This window comes from Ovis canadensis, chromosome 21, assembly GCF_042477335.2.
Source record: "Ovis canadensis isolate MfBH-ARS-UI-01 breed Bighorn chromosome 21, ARS-UI_OviCan_v2, whole genome shotgun sequence".
Lineage (NCBI taxonomy): Eukaryota > Metazoa > Chordata > Mammalia > Artiodactyla > Bovidae > Ovis > Ovis canadensis.
In genome coordinates this window covers 42,916,127-42,935,111 of record NC_091265.1, presented here as the reverse complement: position 1 = coordinate 42,935,111, position 18,985 = coordinate 42,916,127, and the positions used below count along the sequence as shown (strand labels likewise).

The 18,985-nt window shown below is 35.9% G+C and overlaps 1 protein-coding gene across 2 annotated transcripts; it reads right to left on the bottom strand.

The window, feature by feature from the left end:
* Positions 1-9,786: 9,786 nt before the first annotated feature.
* Positions 9,787-16,678, bottom strand: LOC138426442 (putative olfactory receptor 8G2). Of its 2 annotated transcripts, XM_069565003.1 has the most exons (3): positions 16,419-16,678; positions 11,531-11,659; positions 9,787-10,935 (listed from the first exon to the last, which is right to left on the bottom strand). In XM_069565003.1, the coding sequence occupies exon 3, from the start codon at positions 10,916-10,918 to the stop codon at positions 9,983-9,985; it is 936 nt and encodes a 311-aa protein (XP_069421104.1). In that variant the 5' UTR covers positions 10,919-10,935; positions 11,531-11,659; positions 16,419-16,678; the 3' UTR covers positions 9,787-9,982. The 2 variants fall into 2 exon arrangements, with proteins under 2 accessions (XP_069421104.1, XP_069421105.1); XM_069565004.1 differs by lacking the exon at positions 16,419-16,678 and having other exon boundaries at positions 9,983-10,924; positions 11,557-11,580.
* Positions 16,679-18,985: the final 2,307 nt, after the last annotated feature.

The following is an 18,985-nucleotide window of genomic DNA, read 5'->3' as shown; positions in this document are numbered from 1 at the left end:
TGTACTTTTCTGTTAAGGTGTGTGAGAGACAGAGATTTTTGGACTTATGTATGTGTGTGTGTGTGTGTGTGTGCAGCAGAGAGTAATCCTGCTGAGATCATTGTTTATTGGATATCAGAGGACGTACATAATCTGGGGATTTCTTCAGCATTTATTGCCACTCTAGGACAACTATGATTCTGGTTGAACTAGAATAGAAATTATAAACTTCAAGAATTTTATAGTTGAGATATTTCATAAGGTTAAGAGAAACACTGATTTCTGGACTTTGAAAGTCAGTCAAAATGAACATTTCTACTATTGATTTGAGAGCTCTTCTTTACTCCAAATTTCTAGATTCCAACCTATTTCAGGTCAGAAGGATTTTACATCAAGACCAAGATTTTAAGTTTATGAGCATGAACATGATATAGACATAACTTATCATCACTTCACATAGTCAAGTGGAATTGGATCTCATGATATGCTTGTGGGTAACATGGAGTTCTGTGGGCTGGTCACTTTATAGTCAGATGTGAAAGAACATATCCGAACACAAAGAATGTCTGTTGATTCAGGGATTCCCCAATATGGTTGATCATCACAGTCACCTAGAGAGATTACAATATTTATAAAAATAATGAGTGTAAAAATGTAAATACATTATAATTAAAACTACAAGTCCTGAATCATCATCCTTAACATTCTTTACTTCAGGGATAGATTAATCTCTGTAGAACAGCTCTGAAATGATTTTTGTTTCTGGTTATTCTTCAAAAGATTGCCTCTACAGCTCTAAATAATTCATAAATCTTGGTACTTCCAGAATTATCAACCATGAACATTTTATCAAATGTCTATTTTATTATCTATGCTGTTACTTTAGTTAACTTGCTGGCATATTGAGTGCAGAAATTTCACAACATCATCTTTCAGGATTTGAAATAGCTCAACTGGAACTCCATTACTTCCACTAGCTGTGTTCATAGTGATGCTTCCTAAGGCCCACTTGACTTTGCATTCCAGGATGTCTGGCTCTAAGTGAGTGATCATACCATCGTGATTATCTGGGTCATGAAGATCTTCTTTGCACAGTTCTTCTATGTATTCTTGCCACTTCTTCTTAATATCATCTGCCTCTGTTAGGTCCATAACATTTCTGTCCTTTATTGTGCCCATCTTTGCATGAAATGTTCCCTTGGTATCTCTAATTTTCTTAAAGAGATCTCTAGTCTTTCTCATTCTATTGTTTTCCTCTATTTCTTTGCATTGATCACTGAGGAAGGCTTTCTTATCTCTTCTTGCTATTCTTTGGAACTCTGCGTTCAAATGGCTATATATTTCCTTTTCTCCTTTGTCTTTCACTTCTCGTCTATTCACAGCTTTTTGTAAGGCCTTTTCAGACAGCATTTTGCTTTTTTGCATTTCTTTTTCTGGGAGATGGTCTTGATCACTGCCTCCTGTACAATGTCATGAACCTCCATCCACAGTTGTTCAGGCACACTAACAAATTTAATCCCTTGAATCTATTTGTCACTTCCACTGTATAATCATAAAGGATTTGATTTAGATCATACCTGAATGGTCTAGGGTTTTCCCTACTTTCTTAAATTTAAGTCTGAATTTGGCAATAAAGCATTCATAATCTGAGCCACAGTCAGCTTCCAGTCTTGTTTTTGCTGATTGTATACAGCTTCTCCATCTTTGGCTCCATCAGTCTGATTTCATTATTGACCATCTGGTGACATCCATGTCAGTTTTTGTTCCAATCCCAAAGAAATGCAATATCAAAGAATGCTCAGACTATAGCACAGTTAAACTCATCTCAGATACTAGCAAAGTAATGCTCAAAATTCTCCAGGCAAGGCTTCAACAGTACATGAATTGTGAACTTTCAGATGTTCAAGCTGGATTTAGAAAAGGCAGAGGAACCAGAGGTCAAACTGCCAACATCCATTGGATCACTGAAAAAGCAACAGAGTTCCAGAAAAACATCTACTTCTGCTTTATTGACTATGTCAACTCCTTTGAATGCGTGGATCACCATAAGCTGTGGAAAATTCTGAAAGAGATGGGAATATCAGACCACCTGACCTGCCTCTTGAAAAAAACTGTATGCAGGTCAGGAAACAACAGTTAGAACTGGTCATAGAACAACAGACTGGTTCTAAATTGGGAAAGGAGTAGGTCAAGGCTGTATATTGTCACCCTGCTTATTTAACTTATATGCAGAGTACATCATGAGAAACACTGGGCTGGATGAAGCACAAGCTGGAATCAAGATTTCTAGAAAAATATTAATAACCTCATATTCCCTGGTAGCTCAGATGTCAAAGCATCTGCCTGCAATGCAGGAGACCTTGGATCTTCCCTTGGAAGATCCCTTGGAGAAGGAAATGGCAACTCACTCCAGTACTCTTGCCTGGAAAATCCCATGGACCAAGGAGCCTGGTAGGCTACAGTCCATGCAGTCACAAAGAGTTGGACACAACTGAGCTACTCCACTTTCACTTTCAGATATGCAGATGTCACCACCCTTATGGCAGAAAGCAAAGAAGAACTAAAGAACTTCTTGATGAAAGTGAAAAAAGAGAGTAGAAAAGTGGCTTAAAACTCAACATTCAGAAAATGAAGATCATGGCACTCGGTCCATCATGTCATGGCATATACATGGGGAAACAGTGACAGACTTTATTTGGGGGGGCGAGTCCAAAATCACTGCAGATGGTGACTGCAGCCATGAAATTAAAAGACACTTGCTCCTTGGAAGAAAGCTTATGGCCAACCTAGACAGCATAGTCAAAAGCAGAGACATGTCTTTGCCAACAAAGGTCCATCTATTCAAAGCTATGGTTTTTCCAGTAGTCATGTATGGATGTGAGACTTGGACTATAAAGAAAGCTGAGTGCTGAAGAATGCTTTTGAAGTGTGGTATTGGAGAAGACTCTTGTGAGTCCCTTGGACCGCAAGGAGATCTAACCAGTCCATCCTAAAGGAAATCAGTCCTGAATATTCATTGGAAGGACTGATGCTGAAGCTGAAACTCCAATACTTTGGCTACCTGATGAGAAGAACGGTGTCACTTGAAAAGACCCTGATGCTGGGAAAGATTGAAGGCAGGAGGACAAGGGGACAACAGAGGATGAGATGGTTAGATGGCATTACTGACTCAATGGACATGAGTTTGAGTAAACTCCAGGAGTTGGTGATGGACAGGGAGGCCTGGCAAGCTGCAGTCTATGGGGTCGAAAGAATTGGACATGACTGAGCAACTGAACTAAACTGAACTGAACTTTAGTTAAATTATTAACACTGCTTCCTTTTTAGTCTAATATTTGATGCTTATATTTTTAAAAAATCTTTTTCTTAGTTGATCATTATCTTTAAAAATGTTCTTAAAAGTTTTTAGAATCTTGGAAGATTTTAAAGATATTACACCTGATAATCAAAATAATAAAAAACAAATAAACCAACAAAGCTGCAATGTAATTCTGATGATTAGCCAGTTTGGGGTACTAGTGAGTGATACAAAGTTCATGTAACAGCATGTTTTAGGTGGAGAACTTGGGAAATTTTTTTCTCCTTTCTTTTCCTTTTATGTTTTTATTTGTTTTACTCCTTTCTACCCTTTCCTTGTTTTCATCCTTCTTTCCCTACCTCCTTCCTTCATTCTTTCTTCAATAATTTAGCAAAAAGTGCTAAAACAACACTTTACTACAAAATGAAGGTTAGAATATAAAAATTGCAAAAACACAGTTACTAACCTAATGAAATTCAAAACTTGATATTAAGGAGGTCTATGCAAAAAAGAAAATGGCTGTTTGAGGAGGCCTTACAAATAGCTGTGAAAAGGAGAGAAGAGAAAAGCAAAGAAGAAAAGAAAAGATATAAGATTTTCTCTTCAAGAAAATTAGAGATACCAAGGGAAAATTTCATGCAAAGATGAGCTCAATAAAGGACAGAAATGATGGACCTAATAGAAGCAGAAGATATTAAGAAGAGGTGGCAAGAATACACAGAACTGTACAAAAAAGAGCTTCATGACCAAGATAATAACCATGGTATGATCACTCACCTAGAGCCAGACATCCTGGAATGTGAAGTCAAGTGGTCTTTAAAGCATCACTACAAACAAAGCTAGTAGAGGTGGTGGAATTCCAGTGGAGCTATTTCAAATCCTGGAAGATGATGTTGTGAAAGTGCTGCACTCAATATGCCAGAAAATTTGGAAAACTCAGCAGTGGCCACAGGACTGGAAAAGGTCAGTTTTCATTCCAATCCCAGAGAAAGGCAATGCCAAAAAATGCTCCAACTACCACACAATTGCACTCATCTCACACGCTAGTAAAGTAATGCTCAAAATTCTCCAAGCCAAGCTTCAGGAATACGTGAACCATGATATTCCAGATGTTCAAGCTGGTTTTAGAAAAGGCAGAGGAACCAGAGATTAAATTGCCTGGATCATCAAAAAAGCAAGAAAATTCCAGGAAAACATCTATTTCTGCTTTATTGACTATGCCAAAGCCTTTGACTGTGTGCATCACAATAAACTGTGGAAAATTCTGAAAGAGATGGGAATACCAGACCACCTGACCTGCCTCTTGAGAAACCTATATGCAGGAAGCAACAGTTAGAACTGGACATGGAGCAACAAGCTGGTTCCAAATAGGAAAAAGAGTAGGTCAAGGCTGTATATTGTCACCCTGCTTATTTAACTTATATGCAGAGTACATCATGAGAAACGCTGGGCTGGAAGAAGCACAAGCTGGAATCAAGATTGCCAGGAGAAATATCAATAACCTCAGATATGCAGATGACACCACCCTTATGGCAGAAAGTGAAGAGGAACTAAAAAGCCTCTTGATGAAAGTGAAAGAGGAGAGTGAAAAAGTTGGCTTAAAGCTCAACATTCAGAAAACGAAGATAATGGCATCTGGTCCCATCACTTCATGGGAAATAGATGGGGAAACAGTGGAAACAGTGTCAGACTTTATTTTTCTAAGCTCCAAAATCACTGCAGATGATGATTGCAGCCATGAAATTATTTTTTTTAACTTTTTTTTTTTTTTTTACTTTACAATACTGTATTGGTTTTGCTTACTCCTTGGAAGGAAAGTTATAATCAACCTAGATACATATTGAAAAGCAGAGATATTATTTCGCCAACAAAGATCCATCTAGTCAACGTTATTGTGTTTCCAATGGTCATGTATGGATGTGAGAATTGGACTGTGAAGAAAGCTGAGCACCGAAGAATTGATGCTTTTGAACTGTGGTGTTGGAGAAGACTCTTGAGAGTCCCTTGGACTGCAAGGAGATCCAACCAGTTCACCCTAAGGGAGACCAGTCCTGGGTGTTCATTGGAAGGACTGATGCTGAGGCTGAAACTCCAGTACTTTGGCCACCTCATGCGAAGACTTGACTCATTGGAAAAGACCCTAATGCTGGGAGGGATTGGGGGCAGGAAGAGAAGGGAACAACAGAGGTTGAGATGGCTGGATGGCATCACCGACTCAATGCACATTAGTTTGGGTGAACTCCGGGAGTTGGTGATGGACAGGGAGGCCTGGCGTGCTGCAATTCATGGGGTTGTAAAGAGTCAGACACGACTGAGCGGCTGAACTGAACTGAACTGAATATTCATTATAAAGAAGCATAATATGAAAATAAAATTGGAGGGAAGACTCAGAGGGGCATGCAAATTTGAGCAGGTCTCCTAATGGATTCAAAGCAAGGGAGCTGAATATTTTTTAATTTTTGTTTCAAAATGTCTTCTGTTATTTATTAGTCCTGATCCAAGGTCCACCTTATACACCTTATGTAAGAATTAGGTGCATATGAGTTCAGTTCAGTTCAGTCGCTCAGCCTCAGACTCAGTCGTTCAGTTCAGACTCTTTGTGACCCCATGAATTGCAGCACGCCAGGCTTCCCTGTCCATCACCAACCCCTGGAGTTCACTCAAACTCACGTCCATCGAATCCGTGATGCCATCCAGCCATCTCATCCTCTGTCGTCCCCTTCTCCTCCTGCCCCCAATTCCTCCCAGCATCAGAGTCTTTTCCAATGAGTCATCTCTTCACATGAGGTGACCAAAGTACTGGGATTTTAGCTTTAGCATCATTCCTTCCAAAGAAATCCCAGGGTTGATCTCCTTCAGAATGGATGGTTGGATCTCCTCGCAGTCCTAGGGACTCTCAAGAGTCTTCTCCAATACCATGGTTCAAAAGCATCAATTCTTTGGCACTCAGTTTTCTTCACAGTCCAACTCTCACATCCATACGTGACTACTGGAAAAACCATAGCCTTGACTAGACGGACCTTTGTTGGCAAAGTAATGTCTCTCTTTTTGAATATGCTATCTAGGTGTATATAGCAATGACATAAACTCCGTTTATGTCAGATTTAAGTCATTTATCAGAATATAAGATGAAATCACTGAACATTAAAAATGACAAAGATACTTCTTACTGGCCTTTAGCTTATTTGACTTTTAATGGGGATAGGAACGAGTACAATTAGAAAAGAGCAGTTGGGACTCAAACTCTCTTTCTCTCAAATTTTTCTTTTCTCAGTGAAGCTTGGACTTGAAAATTGCCAATGCCCCCTGATTAGTGCAGACTCTGTGATCAGCAAAACCTTTCAAGTTTGTACAACCTAGACCCTGAGAGTGACAGCAACTGGAAAAATGAGTAGATTCACTGAAAACAGTTGAAACAAACAAGTTGAAATTTAGCAAAGCAAAGAGTATTTATGTTTAAAATTTAGATTTTAAAAAACCTAATTGTTTATAAACTGGACATAGCTTTGGGTGTAATTCACTTGAAATAAATAAGGTATCAATTCTTTTTTAACTCAAAAAAACTCACAAAGTAAGTGACTGGTTAATAATGATATTAGTTTCAGATTGCACTTGGAGAAACATAATGTCTAGAGTATGATCAGTAACAAATCCAATAGCATGATTTTCTAATACTAAGCCACAAATACGAGGAAGTGTGAATGAACCAATACTTCCTCATATGTTAAACTGATAATCATAGTCACATGCTGCCTGATTCACTTAACCTGTCATTTCACACAATTACCATTTTCTATGTGTGCAATTAGGTTAAGAAGCACTGTGCTACATTTTAATTATTTCTGGAGTTTGGAGTTTAGTTATGGATATTCTTTTTAGGGAGAGATATTGACAAGATAAAATGCAAATAAAGGCTGTATAAAACTTGAAAACTATTTGAGGGTGTTGGGATAATTAACAGATTTCATCATATATCTCAAGGGACTCTAAAGAGACAAATGACATTTTATGTATGGCATTTGAAAGATCCAAGAATACAAGGAAAATATTCTAAACCTTTGAGTTCTTTTTTTAATAAAAATTTATTTATTTTAATTGGAGGCTAATTACTTTACAATATTGTATTGGTTTTGCCATACATCAACATGAATCCGCCATGGGTGTACACGTGTTCCCCATCCTGAGCCCCCCTCCCACTTCCCTCCCCATACCATCCCTCTAGGTCATCCAATGCAAAATGTCTTTTCTTAATCACTGAATACACTCAAACAGACTCAGTTCACATCTGATTCCTTCCAGTTTCAGAAACTTACATTCAAATCTGGAATAAGTCAAATTCTCTCAACTTGTCTAGATTTTTACTTGCTCATGTTTTTACATGAAATAAGTCTCACCACCTCATTCATCTCTATTATCTGCTAAACAGGTTTTCTTTACTTATCTCATTGACAACTAATGTCATCATAGTAGCAGTAGTGTTAGCTTCTCAGTCATGTCTGACTCTTTGCAACCCCATGGACTCTACCAGGCTCCTCTGTCCATGGGATTCTCCAGGCAAGAATACTGGAGTGGGTCACCATTTTCTTCTCCAGGGCATCTTCCCAACCCAAGTATCAATCCCAGGTCTTCTGCATTGTAAGCAGATTCTTTACCACCTGAGCCACCAGAAAAGCAGAAAACCTTAGACTCCTTCTAATTGATTATTTTCTTACTACATGCTTAAGAATCTTTCACTTCTAAACAGCACATTTTCAGACTCCAGTTGTACTATAAGTCAAATGATGAAAAAATCTGACATTCTCCTCTCTATCCAAGAAAATAACCCACATCTGGCACATCATAGCAAGTTTTAAAACATGGCTTATGAATAAATTGATAATTATATGAATGAAGATGTTGTGGAATATTTGCCTGAATGCTAATGATTATTACTTTCATATTTGAAGTCTCAAATACCAAGTACAAAATTAACACACTCACCTTTCTTTGTTTCTGGAAATCTCAATGCCAAATCTATTTCACAATGTGTTCTCAGGGAAGAATAGCATGAGTGTTGGTGTGGGGAGTGATAGGTATCCAGCATTCTTCTGTCTTTACTGCTGGGAGAGCAGGTCTGACAGCCTTGGCTTAAGAGTCACTTTTGAAGCTGTTCTGCATCACAGATCAGCATCTCCAATTCTAAGTCTTCAGTGTTGTTTCTTCAGCTTCAGGGTAGCAAACATCCTGACCTTTCTCAGTTCTCCCCTGAGCTCTTGTGATCATCATACTATGAAGTTTGTACTGAATTTGGATATACCAGACAATAAATAACATGGAGTCAAATACTCCCCAAAGATTTTCATTTCTCAAGAGACTGGCTCTTGAGAAAAGAGGTAATTGCAGGTGACATTCCCCAGTTATCCAACATTTTCTTTCAAAAGGTGTTGTCAATCCTGAACTTACGAATTAGTGATAAAGATTTGTTCACGGGATCTCCTGAGGATTTTGTTAAAATGCAGATACTGATCCAGCCAGTCTAAGCTGGATCTGAAATTTTGCATTTCTTACAAGCTCCTACCAGTGCTGTGGATTCATGATCCAAACTGCAAATAGCAGATTTAGAGTATTGGGACATATTCTGACAATTTATCTTACTGTTAATAAAGCCAGAAAGTTTTATTAATGAATTTAAATCATTTTTATGTAGTAAATATATTTAATTTTTATAGAAATATGTGATATAAATAATTGATTAAAAATGAAATCTATAAATAATTGAATTTTATAATTATGGGGCAAGAATTCAGAATATTGATGCAGTATTTGGGGGTTTTAAAAAATAATAATAATTTTATTATAATAATTTCACTAATAATAATAATATCAATAATAATAATTTTACTTGTTAAATTGTATATTTAATGAAATAGTTTGCTATTAGGCAATTATATTTCATAATCCTTCTTTTTTAATATACCTTTGCTTTTTTTCCAAAGCTGAAATAACTGGAAGCAGTCTTAGATTTTAGCATGATGTAAGATATATTGGAAACTCACATTAGGGAGCACTTATAAAATATGATTAAATGTATTAGGTTCAATTATTTTTAAAAGATTTACAATTGAGTGACACAGTGCCTCTCAATCATTTTTCCACATTGAAACTGTCAAAAAACTCAATCATTTACTCAAATGAAATAAGCTTTAATTATACTAGAGTTTGCCATGAGAGAATATGGTAAACAGTTACCCATTCAAAGATAGGGCGTAGTGTTTATATTTCATAAATCATTCATTATTTGTTATTTTTATTGAAATATAATTGCTTTACAATGTTAGTTTTTCCTTTACAACAAATGATATTTGTTTTTCTCTTTCTGCTTTACTTCACTCTATATGACAGATTCTAGGTCCTTCCACGTCTTTACAAATAGAAACATAATAAAATATATTACTATAATTTTCTTCATCATCATCATTGCTGTAGTTCTTGCTTTATTGTAGTTCATTAAAAATAAAACAAAAGCTCTGTTAATCCTCAAGAACATTTTATTTTATTTTTCCATTTCTCCATTCATAATCTTTGTAATATACCTTTGGAGAAGTGTCCAGGAAGAGAATGTTAGAGATGAGTTATATGGGGAAGTGTCGCTGAAACTATAAATATTTAAATAACAAATCTAACTCACGGCAAATTATTACTATGACATCACGATACAGATTCAGTTCATGAATGTTTTCTACTGTCCAGAATTTTCCTCAGAGCAAACTTGACATCTTTATTCCGCAGACTATAGATCAAGGGATTCAGCATGGGCACAAGGATGGTATAAAACACAGAGGACACTTTCCCTTGGTCCATGGAGCTCACAGTTGATGGCTGCAGATACATGAATGATGCAGATCCATAGAAAATAGCAACACCTAAGAGGTGGGAACTGCAGGTGCTGAAGGCTTTAGACCTGCCCTTGTTGGAGCGGATTTGGAAGATGTTGGAGAGGATAAAAATGTAGGAGGCAAGGATAGTTAAGGCAGGAGTCAGGAGGTTAAATGCACTCAAGAATATGACCAATAATTCGTTGATATAGATGTTGGAACAGGATAGCTCAAAGAGTGGGAAGAGATCACAGAAATAATGGTTAATCACATTGTTCTTGCAGAAAAAGAGTCTCAACATAAATCCTGTATGGACTGTGGATCCAATGATGGCCAAAATATAAACTCCCACTGTGAGGCAGAAGCAGATGTGATAAGACATGGTAGCATTGTAAAGCAAGGGGTTACAGATGGCAGCATAGCGGTCATATGCCATTGCAGCCAACATGTGACACTCTGCAATAATAAAAACAATGAAGAAATACAACTGAGTCATGCATTCAGGATAGGAAATGATGTTCTGCTTTGTCACAAAGTTCACAAGCATTTTGGGGGTGACAACAGTGGAATGGCAGAGGTCAATATAGGATAAATTGGTGAGGAAATAGTACATGGGGGTGTGCAGGTGAGAACTGAGCCCTATCAGTGTGACCATGCCGAGGTTTCCCACTACCGTGACCACATAGATTCCTAGGAAGAGGAAGAAAAGGGGCAGCTGGAGTTGTGGCTGTTCTGTGAGCCCAGCAAGTATGAACTCAGTCACTGAGGAGTGATTTCCTGCAGGCATTTCTCTCTGGGTAGTCTCTGAAAAGGAGAGAATAAGGGACAGTTTTTAGATTCATGACTTTGCTATGCCCCCTATTAATGGTAAATTACATAGAAAATTAATCATTTGAATTTTCTCTTGGTTTCTGTGAATAATTTTAACTCTGGATAAGTTTACCTAAGTAATACTTTCTTAATTAAATGTTTTTGCACCTTTATATTAAAGGTATTAAATTATCTAATTTAAAAGTATTTCAGGCCTCTGGCTGATTATCAGTTTAGGTTTTTGAGTGATTACTCCCTAGTTTGAACATTTCAATTATCTTAAATGCTTTTTTCTAAAGTGTGGTTTGCAGACTTGAAAACTTAGAAGACCTATTAAAAATGACAGAAGCTGATTGAGCATCAACCTAGGAAGAGCAAATCCCATATAAGTGCAAAATCTTTTATTCACCAGCAATTGATTTCTGCCAGGGGTGAAAAGAGACACATTATTACTAGATTTCAGAATTATTTTTCTGAAAATCAAAAATTTGGGTTTCTACATAAAATTATCAGATTTTTAATTTTGTTCTTGAATTAAAATAACACAGACAACATTCATTATGCAGATATGATACCTGAATTGTCTCACCTATAACCTGCTTGTGGTCCAAATGCCTCTGTCTTTGCTTGAGAGAAGAAATATAGTGCTTAAATGAATATGCCTTAAAGTCCAAGTGTATGTGTTCTTCTACTGACCCATCATTTACAGTTGATAAACCTGGAAAAGTAAAATAACTTAATTACTTAATTAGCAAGGTTTAACACTCTGAAAATGGTAATAATTGTTGTTATAATATGCTATCAATAAAAAATAAGAGATAATTATACACAAAATACATAGAAAAATCAGTTATAATGTTTAAGCCCTTTTTATCTTTCATTAACTAAGAGGGTATAAAAACAGTCATAAAATTAGAGGATATAGAATAATAGATGCAGTTCCCTATTCTATTAAATGATAAACAGATTATTTTATCTGTTTATGGATCAAAGTATATTAAAATAATTTCCACTTGAATAAAAATTAAAAAGAAGAAACAAACTCCCAATGTTCTACCTCACAGCTAAATAAAAATATAATTGAAATGAATCTTAATTCTAAGCAAAAAACTAAACTATTAAACTTCTGGAAAAAACACTAAAATATGGTTTAAACTATAGTTTAAGTACTAAACTATAATATTGTATAGTTAGTATGTATTAGAACACCTGCTAACTGTACAATATTGATCAATTCTAATATACCCAAATTTAAAATTGTTCTTCAAAGTGTTTGAAGAGATTATTAGAACATTAAAAGCAAGCCACTCACTACAGACTGTTACTGAAAATATAAATTAATATTGAAAAGACAATAACATGAAGACAAGCAAATTAAAAAATAAGAAAACTATTTGAACAAATACTATCACAGAAGATAAAAGAATAATTAATAAGCATATGAAAAGATACTAAAATTACTATTCATCAGGAAAATGAAAACTAAAACATGAATGAAAAAACACTACACATCTACAAAAAAAAGAGAGAAGAAAAGAGAAATGAAAACTTACAACCCAAAATTTTGAGACAATGTGAAGCAACCAGAGGTCTCAAATACCGATAGCTTAAAAAGGTATAAAATTGTCCAACGAATTTGGAAAATTGACAATTTTTATAAAGTCAAGATAACACATAATTTAATTACTCTAATCTTTGGTGTTTTACTCAAGATAAAAATAGATATATGTTTACATAATGACTTGTACAAAAATGAGCATAGAGTATTTGTTATTAACAACCAAAAACACGAAATAAGGCAAGTATTCAACCAACTAAAATGAATTGTGATATGTATTCACAGAGTAGAATACTACTCACCAACAAAGTGCAATAAATCACAGATACATGCAGATTAATCTTGAAAATATTATCTTGAGTAAAAAGAGCCAATATGCATAGAAGAGAAGATGCATATTTCCATTTATATAAAGTTCTAGAAAAGGAGACTAATCTATAAAGAGATAAAAATAGACCAATAACTGACAGCATGGGGCATGGGAGAATAACTGGCAAAGGCCATGATAAAAGATTTTAGGATGATTAAAAACATTTCGTGTCATTACTGAGATGTTGCTTTCAGTGCACAGTGTATGCAACTATCAAAACTCCTGTAGGTGAAATTTATTCTTAGAATGGGTACATAATTCTTTAAGTAATCTTGATAAAGTTGTACCTTGTTATGAGTGTGAAAAAATATTAATATACTGAAATGCGTTTTAAAATAAATTAATAATATTAATGTAAATAGAAAATCTAACGAAAATTGGAAAGGATTAAGGAGGATCTCAACAAGATTTGTAAATGTGTATAAATGTGTAATTTATGCATAATTCCATGCATATAGCAATTAAATGACTTGTATTCTTATTAAGGGCACATAGAACTTAAAAAAAATTATTTGTATAGAACTTTAAAAAAATTATTTGTATGCGCTTCCCAAAATTATTTGTATGCAGGTTCATTATTCAAGCTAGAATACCATTTCTAATGTTTTCACTGGTCTTCAGTTTTAGAAAGGAACAACAGTAATTTTACAGATTTCCTTCTAAAATATAGAAAAGGAAACAGCATCCGATAGTAATAATAACCTTGTAGAAAAGGCAGAATAGATCATGAGTTCTAAAATCTGTTTAAAGAACAGGCGTAGCAAGCAACAAACTTAATAGTGGAACATGACATATGTCCTCTGGTACTGTGAGAGTGACAAAGATAATTACTGTCTCCATTCCTATTCATTATTTTACTGAGCATACTAACAAATTCAATAAGGCAATCAGAATAAAGTAAGGATTGGAAAGGAAGAAATAAATCTCATATGTATAGGTGATATGACTGAGTAGGTAGAAAAAAGTGATAGAGATAAGTCTCAGAAATTAATAAATTAAATACAAATTCTAGACATTAAGTTGAATACTTGAAGGTAGATTTTTTTATTTAAATTTATTTATTTTAATTGGAGGCTAATTAGTTTACAATATTGTATTGGAAGGTAAATTTTTATAAGAAAATATTTCATTTTAGAATTTAAATATTGATGTATGTCTAAAACAAACTCACTTTCTCTGTGTGCCATATGATGTATGTGTATGTGGATGTGTGTGTATGGCTAGATTCAAATTGCTAACATTAAATTTCCATAATTGTAAGAAAGATGGATCTCCAATTTTTCTTGTTTGTAATGTTCTTGTTGGAACTGTTTCTAAAACCTCTGACTGCATAAGAGATTTAGAAAATGATTGTTCTCTTTCTATTCTTGGAGTATAAAAAATACCTTAAATGTCTGGATGTATTCCCAGTGACACAATCTAGACCTATGGTGTCCTTTGAAAAGTAAATGAAAGTCTCTCAGTTGTGTCCGACTCTTTGCAACCCCATGGCCTATATTCTCTAGGCCAGAATACTGCTGTGGGTAGCCTTTTCCCTTCTCCAGGGGCTCTTTCCAAAGCAGGGATTGAACCCAGGTCTCCTGCATTGTGGGCAGATTCTTTACCAGCTGAGTCACAAGGGGAGTGTGAGAATACTGGAGTGGGTAGCCTGTCCCTTCTCTAGTGGATCTTCCTGACCCAGGAATCGAACCAGGGTCTCCTGCACTGCAAGTGGATTCTTTACCAACTGAGATATCAGGGAAGCCCCTGGTGTCCTTTATGGTCAAGTTTTAAATAACAGGTTGAAATTGTTGAACACTATCAGTTTTTCAGATTTTTTTCTTTCCTTTTTGTTCTACTTAACTGAAATTGCAAGCCATTTACCGTTTTGAAAATTGTCAGGCGGTTTTTATTTTATTTTTCTTTTTTATCTTCCATGGAACTAAAATGTCATGAATAGCTTATAACAGTGCTGAGGTCTTGGTCTTCATCATTGAGGGAGTCAGGTTGAGTCTATGACATCCATAAACTCCTAGGTGGTCACCACTGGCCACATTGTCTTGTCCACTTAACCTGCTACCTCATACAAATATGACCATATTCTGAGAGTGCCATAAGATTAGGAAGCTCTGTGCTACACTTAAATTACATCTGTAGTTCTGGGTTTTGTTATAGATATTCTTTTTTAAGGAGAAACATTGACTAAATGGAAGGCAAATAAAAACTATTGAACTTGGAAAATACTTGAGGGCTTCCATGATGCTCAGACAGTAAACAAATCGTTTGCAAGGCAGGAGACCTGGGTTCTATCCCTGGGTTGGAAAGATCCCCTGGAGGAGGAAATGGCCACCCACTCCAACATTCTTGCCTGGGAATCCCATGGACAGAGGAGCCTGGTGGGCTACAGTCTATGGGGTCACAAAAGAGTCAGACATGACTGAGCAACTATCAGGGGATATTCTTTTTAAGGAGAAGCATTGAAAAAATGGAAAGCAAATAAAACGTATTGAACTTGGAAAATATTTTAAGGTAATGGCATAATTAGCAGATATCATCATATATCTCAAAGATATAGAGAAGAAAAGAAAGAGAAGAAAATAGAATTTATGTACAGTATTAGAGAGATCTAAAAACATATGCTTTGTGAAATAAAAGGAAAATATTATAACAATTTGAATTCTTAGAAATAAGTGAGGCACTTATTCTTAATGACTGAATACACTCAACCATACTTCAAAATTTGATCCACTTCCAGAGACAGTGGGGAAAAGATTTCCACCACCGCATTTGAGATAGTGTGAATATGTACCCTACTTCTTGCCAGACTCAGCTCCCATTTGGTTCTGTTTGTGTTTAGAAACTTTACTTCCTACTTCAGAAAATTTTTATTTTCTGAGATGGGTTACATTCTCTCAAACTATCTGTATTTGCTCTTCTTGTCACATGAAATAATAGCCTTACCAACCTCATTTATCTCTTGTTTTCTGGTAAATATTTATTTCTTTTTCAATTTCATTTATATTTGGTTTCATAATGGGAACCTCCAATTCCTTTCAAGTAATTGGACCTTCTTACTTCATGCTCAGAAAACTCATTTTTGAGCCACAATTTTAAGATTTGATCTGCACTGTAAGCCAATGCATGCATGCTAAGTCTCCTCAGTTGTGTCCAACTTTTTGCAACACTATGGACAGTAGCCCTCCAAGCTTCTGTCCATGGGATTCTCCAGGCAAGAAAACTGGAGTCAGTTGTCATGCTTTCCTCCAGGGGATCTTCCCAACTCAGGGATGGAATCCATGCCTATTTTGTCTCCTGCACTGGCAGGTGGATTCTTTTCCCCTAGTGCAACCTGTACGCCAGAGGATGGGCCAAATCAGACTAAACTGTCCTCTGCATCCAAGTAAAGAGCATACATCTGGCACATCATAGCCAAGTTAAAAAATATTTTATGAAGAAATGAATAATAATATGGATGAATTAAGATATCATGAGACATTGCCCTGAATTCCCAAGATGATTGCTTCCAGACTTAATAGTCTTATAACACAAGTATGAAATCAAAACACTTACCTTTCTAACTCCTGGGAAACTAAACATCAATTTTTCTTTACTTTGGCATTCTGCTTTCAGAGGAAAATAGAATTAACTATTTGTTGGGAGTAATATGAACCCAGAATTCTTTTGTCCTTCGTGCTGGGAGAGCAGGCCCAGCCCTGTTGTCAGAGCCATTTTTGAATCTGGTCTGCATCGCAAGTCAGCATTTCCAATTCTAAGTTTTCAGTGTGTTATTCTACAGCTTCAGTGAAGCAAAAATCCTCAAAACAGTCCCCTAAGAAGTTATGATTGCTGTGCTGTGGAGGTTTGTCCTGGGTTTAGATGTTAGAGGCAATAAATAAAACAGAGTCAAATACCCTCCAGGGATTTCCATTTCTCAGGGAACAAGCTCTTGAGAAAAGAAGCAATTGCAGTTGGCATTTCCCAAACTTAAAATTCTTCTTTCAAGAGGGAATCTTTTTTAATTCTGAACAATTCATGATAAAGTTAGTTCACAGGGTCTCCTGAGGACTTTTTTTTTTTTTTTAGTGCAGATCCTTTCCAGCAAGTCTGAAGGGGATTTGAGATTCTGTTTCTTATAAGCTCCTAGTCAATGCTTTCCCTTCAGTGTCAACAGTGTGGATAGCAGATTTTAGAAGATCGAGACATACCCTGACAAGTCATCTTATTGTTAACATGGCTAGAAATGTTAAAAAATTAAATATTTCTTCATTGCAAAAAAATTATATTTAATTTGTCTTATGTACTAAGACAAATTAATGATAAAGAACATGCCTGCCAATGCATGAGATGTAACAGACATGGGTTAAATCCCTGGGTTGGTAAGGTTCCATGAAGGAGGGCATCACAACCCACTTAGGTATTCTTGCCTGGAGGATCCCATGGACAGAGGAGCTTGGTGGGCTGCAGTCTATGGGGTTGCAAAGTCAGATACAACTGAAGTGACTTAGCAGGCACACATAAGTAATGTAAATAATGATTCAAAAGTCAAATCTATATAAAACTGGAATTTGGGGTAGTGGGGTAAGAGTTCAGAATATTAATCAAATATGTGATTTTTTTCAGGTATTCATTTAAAATAATTCTACTTGTTAAACTGTATATTTAATGAAATATTTTCTTTTTAGGGACTATCTTTCAAGTTCCTTCTTCTTTCTTGTTTTTTATTTTAAATTTTTATTTTTACTTTATTTTACTTTACAATACTGTATTGGTTTTGCCATACATTGACATGAATCTGCACGGGTGTACATGAGTTCCCAATCATGAACCCCCCTCCCACCTCCCACCCCATATCATCTCTCTGGATCATCACCGTGCACCAGCCCCAAGCATCCTGTATCCTGGATCAAACATAAACTGGCAATTTGTTTCTTACATGATAGTATACATGTTTCAATGCCATTCTCCCAAACCATCCCACCCTCTCCCTCTCCCTCAGAGTCCAAAAGTCCGTTATACACATCTGTGTCTCTTTTGCTGTCTCCCATACAGGATCATCATTACCATCTTTCTAAATTCCACATATATGTGTTAGTATACTGTATTGGTGTTTTTCTTTCTGGCTTACTTCACTCTGTATAATTGGCTCCAGTTTCATCCATCTCATTAGAACTGATTCAAATGTATTCTTTTCAATGGCTGAGTAATACTCCATTGTGTATATATACCACAGCTTTCTTATCCATTCATCTGCTGATGGACATCTAGGTTGTTTCCATGTCCTGGCTATTATAAACAGTGCTGCGATGAACATTGAGGGGCATGTGTCTCTTTCTTGTATACTTTTTTTTTCCCCCAAAACTGGAATAATTGGAAATAATCTTGGATTGTAACAAGAGTCAAGCAAGTTAAACTGGAAACACACATCAGGAAGTTCTTATGAAATGTGGTTAAATCTATTTGCTTGGTCCTTTTTGAAGGACTTTACAGTTGACTTTTATAGTGTTTCTCAAATATGGCTGTATATTTTAAATCATCAGGGGATATTTTTAAACCTCAATAACAAGGGGATGATAGAGGATGAGATGGTTGGATGGCATCACTGACTCAATGGACGTGAGTTTGAGTAAACTCCAGGAGTTGGTGATAGACAGGGAAGTCTAGCATGCTGCAGTCCATGGGGTTGCAAAGAGTCAGACGTGACTGAGCGACTGAACTGAACCGAACTGAACTGAACCAAGTTGTATCCCATATCAATTGATTCAAAATCATAGATTCAAAATCTTAAGTTTCATCTGGGAATAGATATATTTTAAAAAACAATTAAAATTTAGTGTGCACAGGAATAGCCTAGTGATCTTGTTTAAATGTAGATTCTGATTTAGCCACTCTCATATATTACTTGAGATTATGCAGTTTTTACTAGCTCTCAGGTTCTACCTTGCAGGTATATGGAACACTCTGAGAAACAAGGTTGTATATGATCTCTTATTTTTAATCCCTCCTGCTGGAGTCCAACTCCAGCAGCCAGGGATTCAACCTGAAGAGATGAACAGTGCCTGCAATGAGACAGCCTCTCATTTTTCTTTTGGACTGCCTATTTATTTCAAGTTTAAGATTCTCATTTATACTTTTACAAA

Bases quoted from the DNA above. Each gene is read 5' to 3' on its own strand.
- LOC138426442 (XM_069565003.1), bottom strand. From the start codon at position 10,918: ATGCCTGCAGGAAATCACTCCTCAGTGACTGAGTTCATACTTGCTGGG.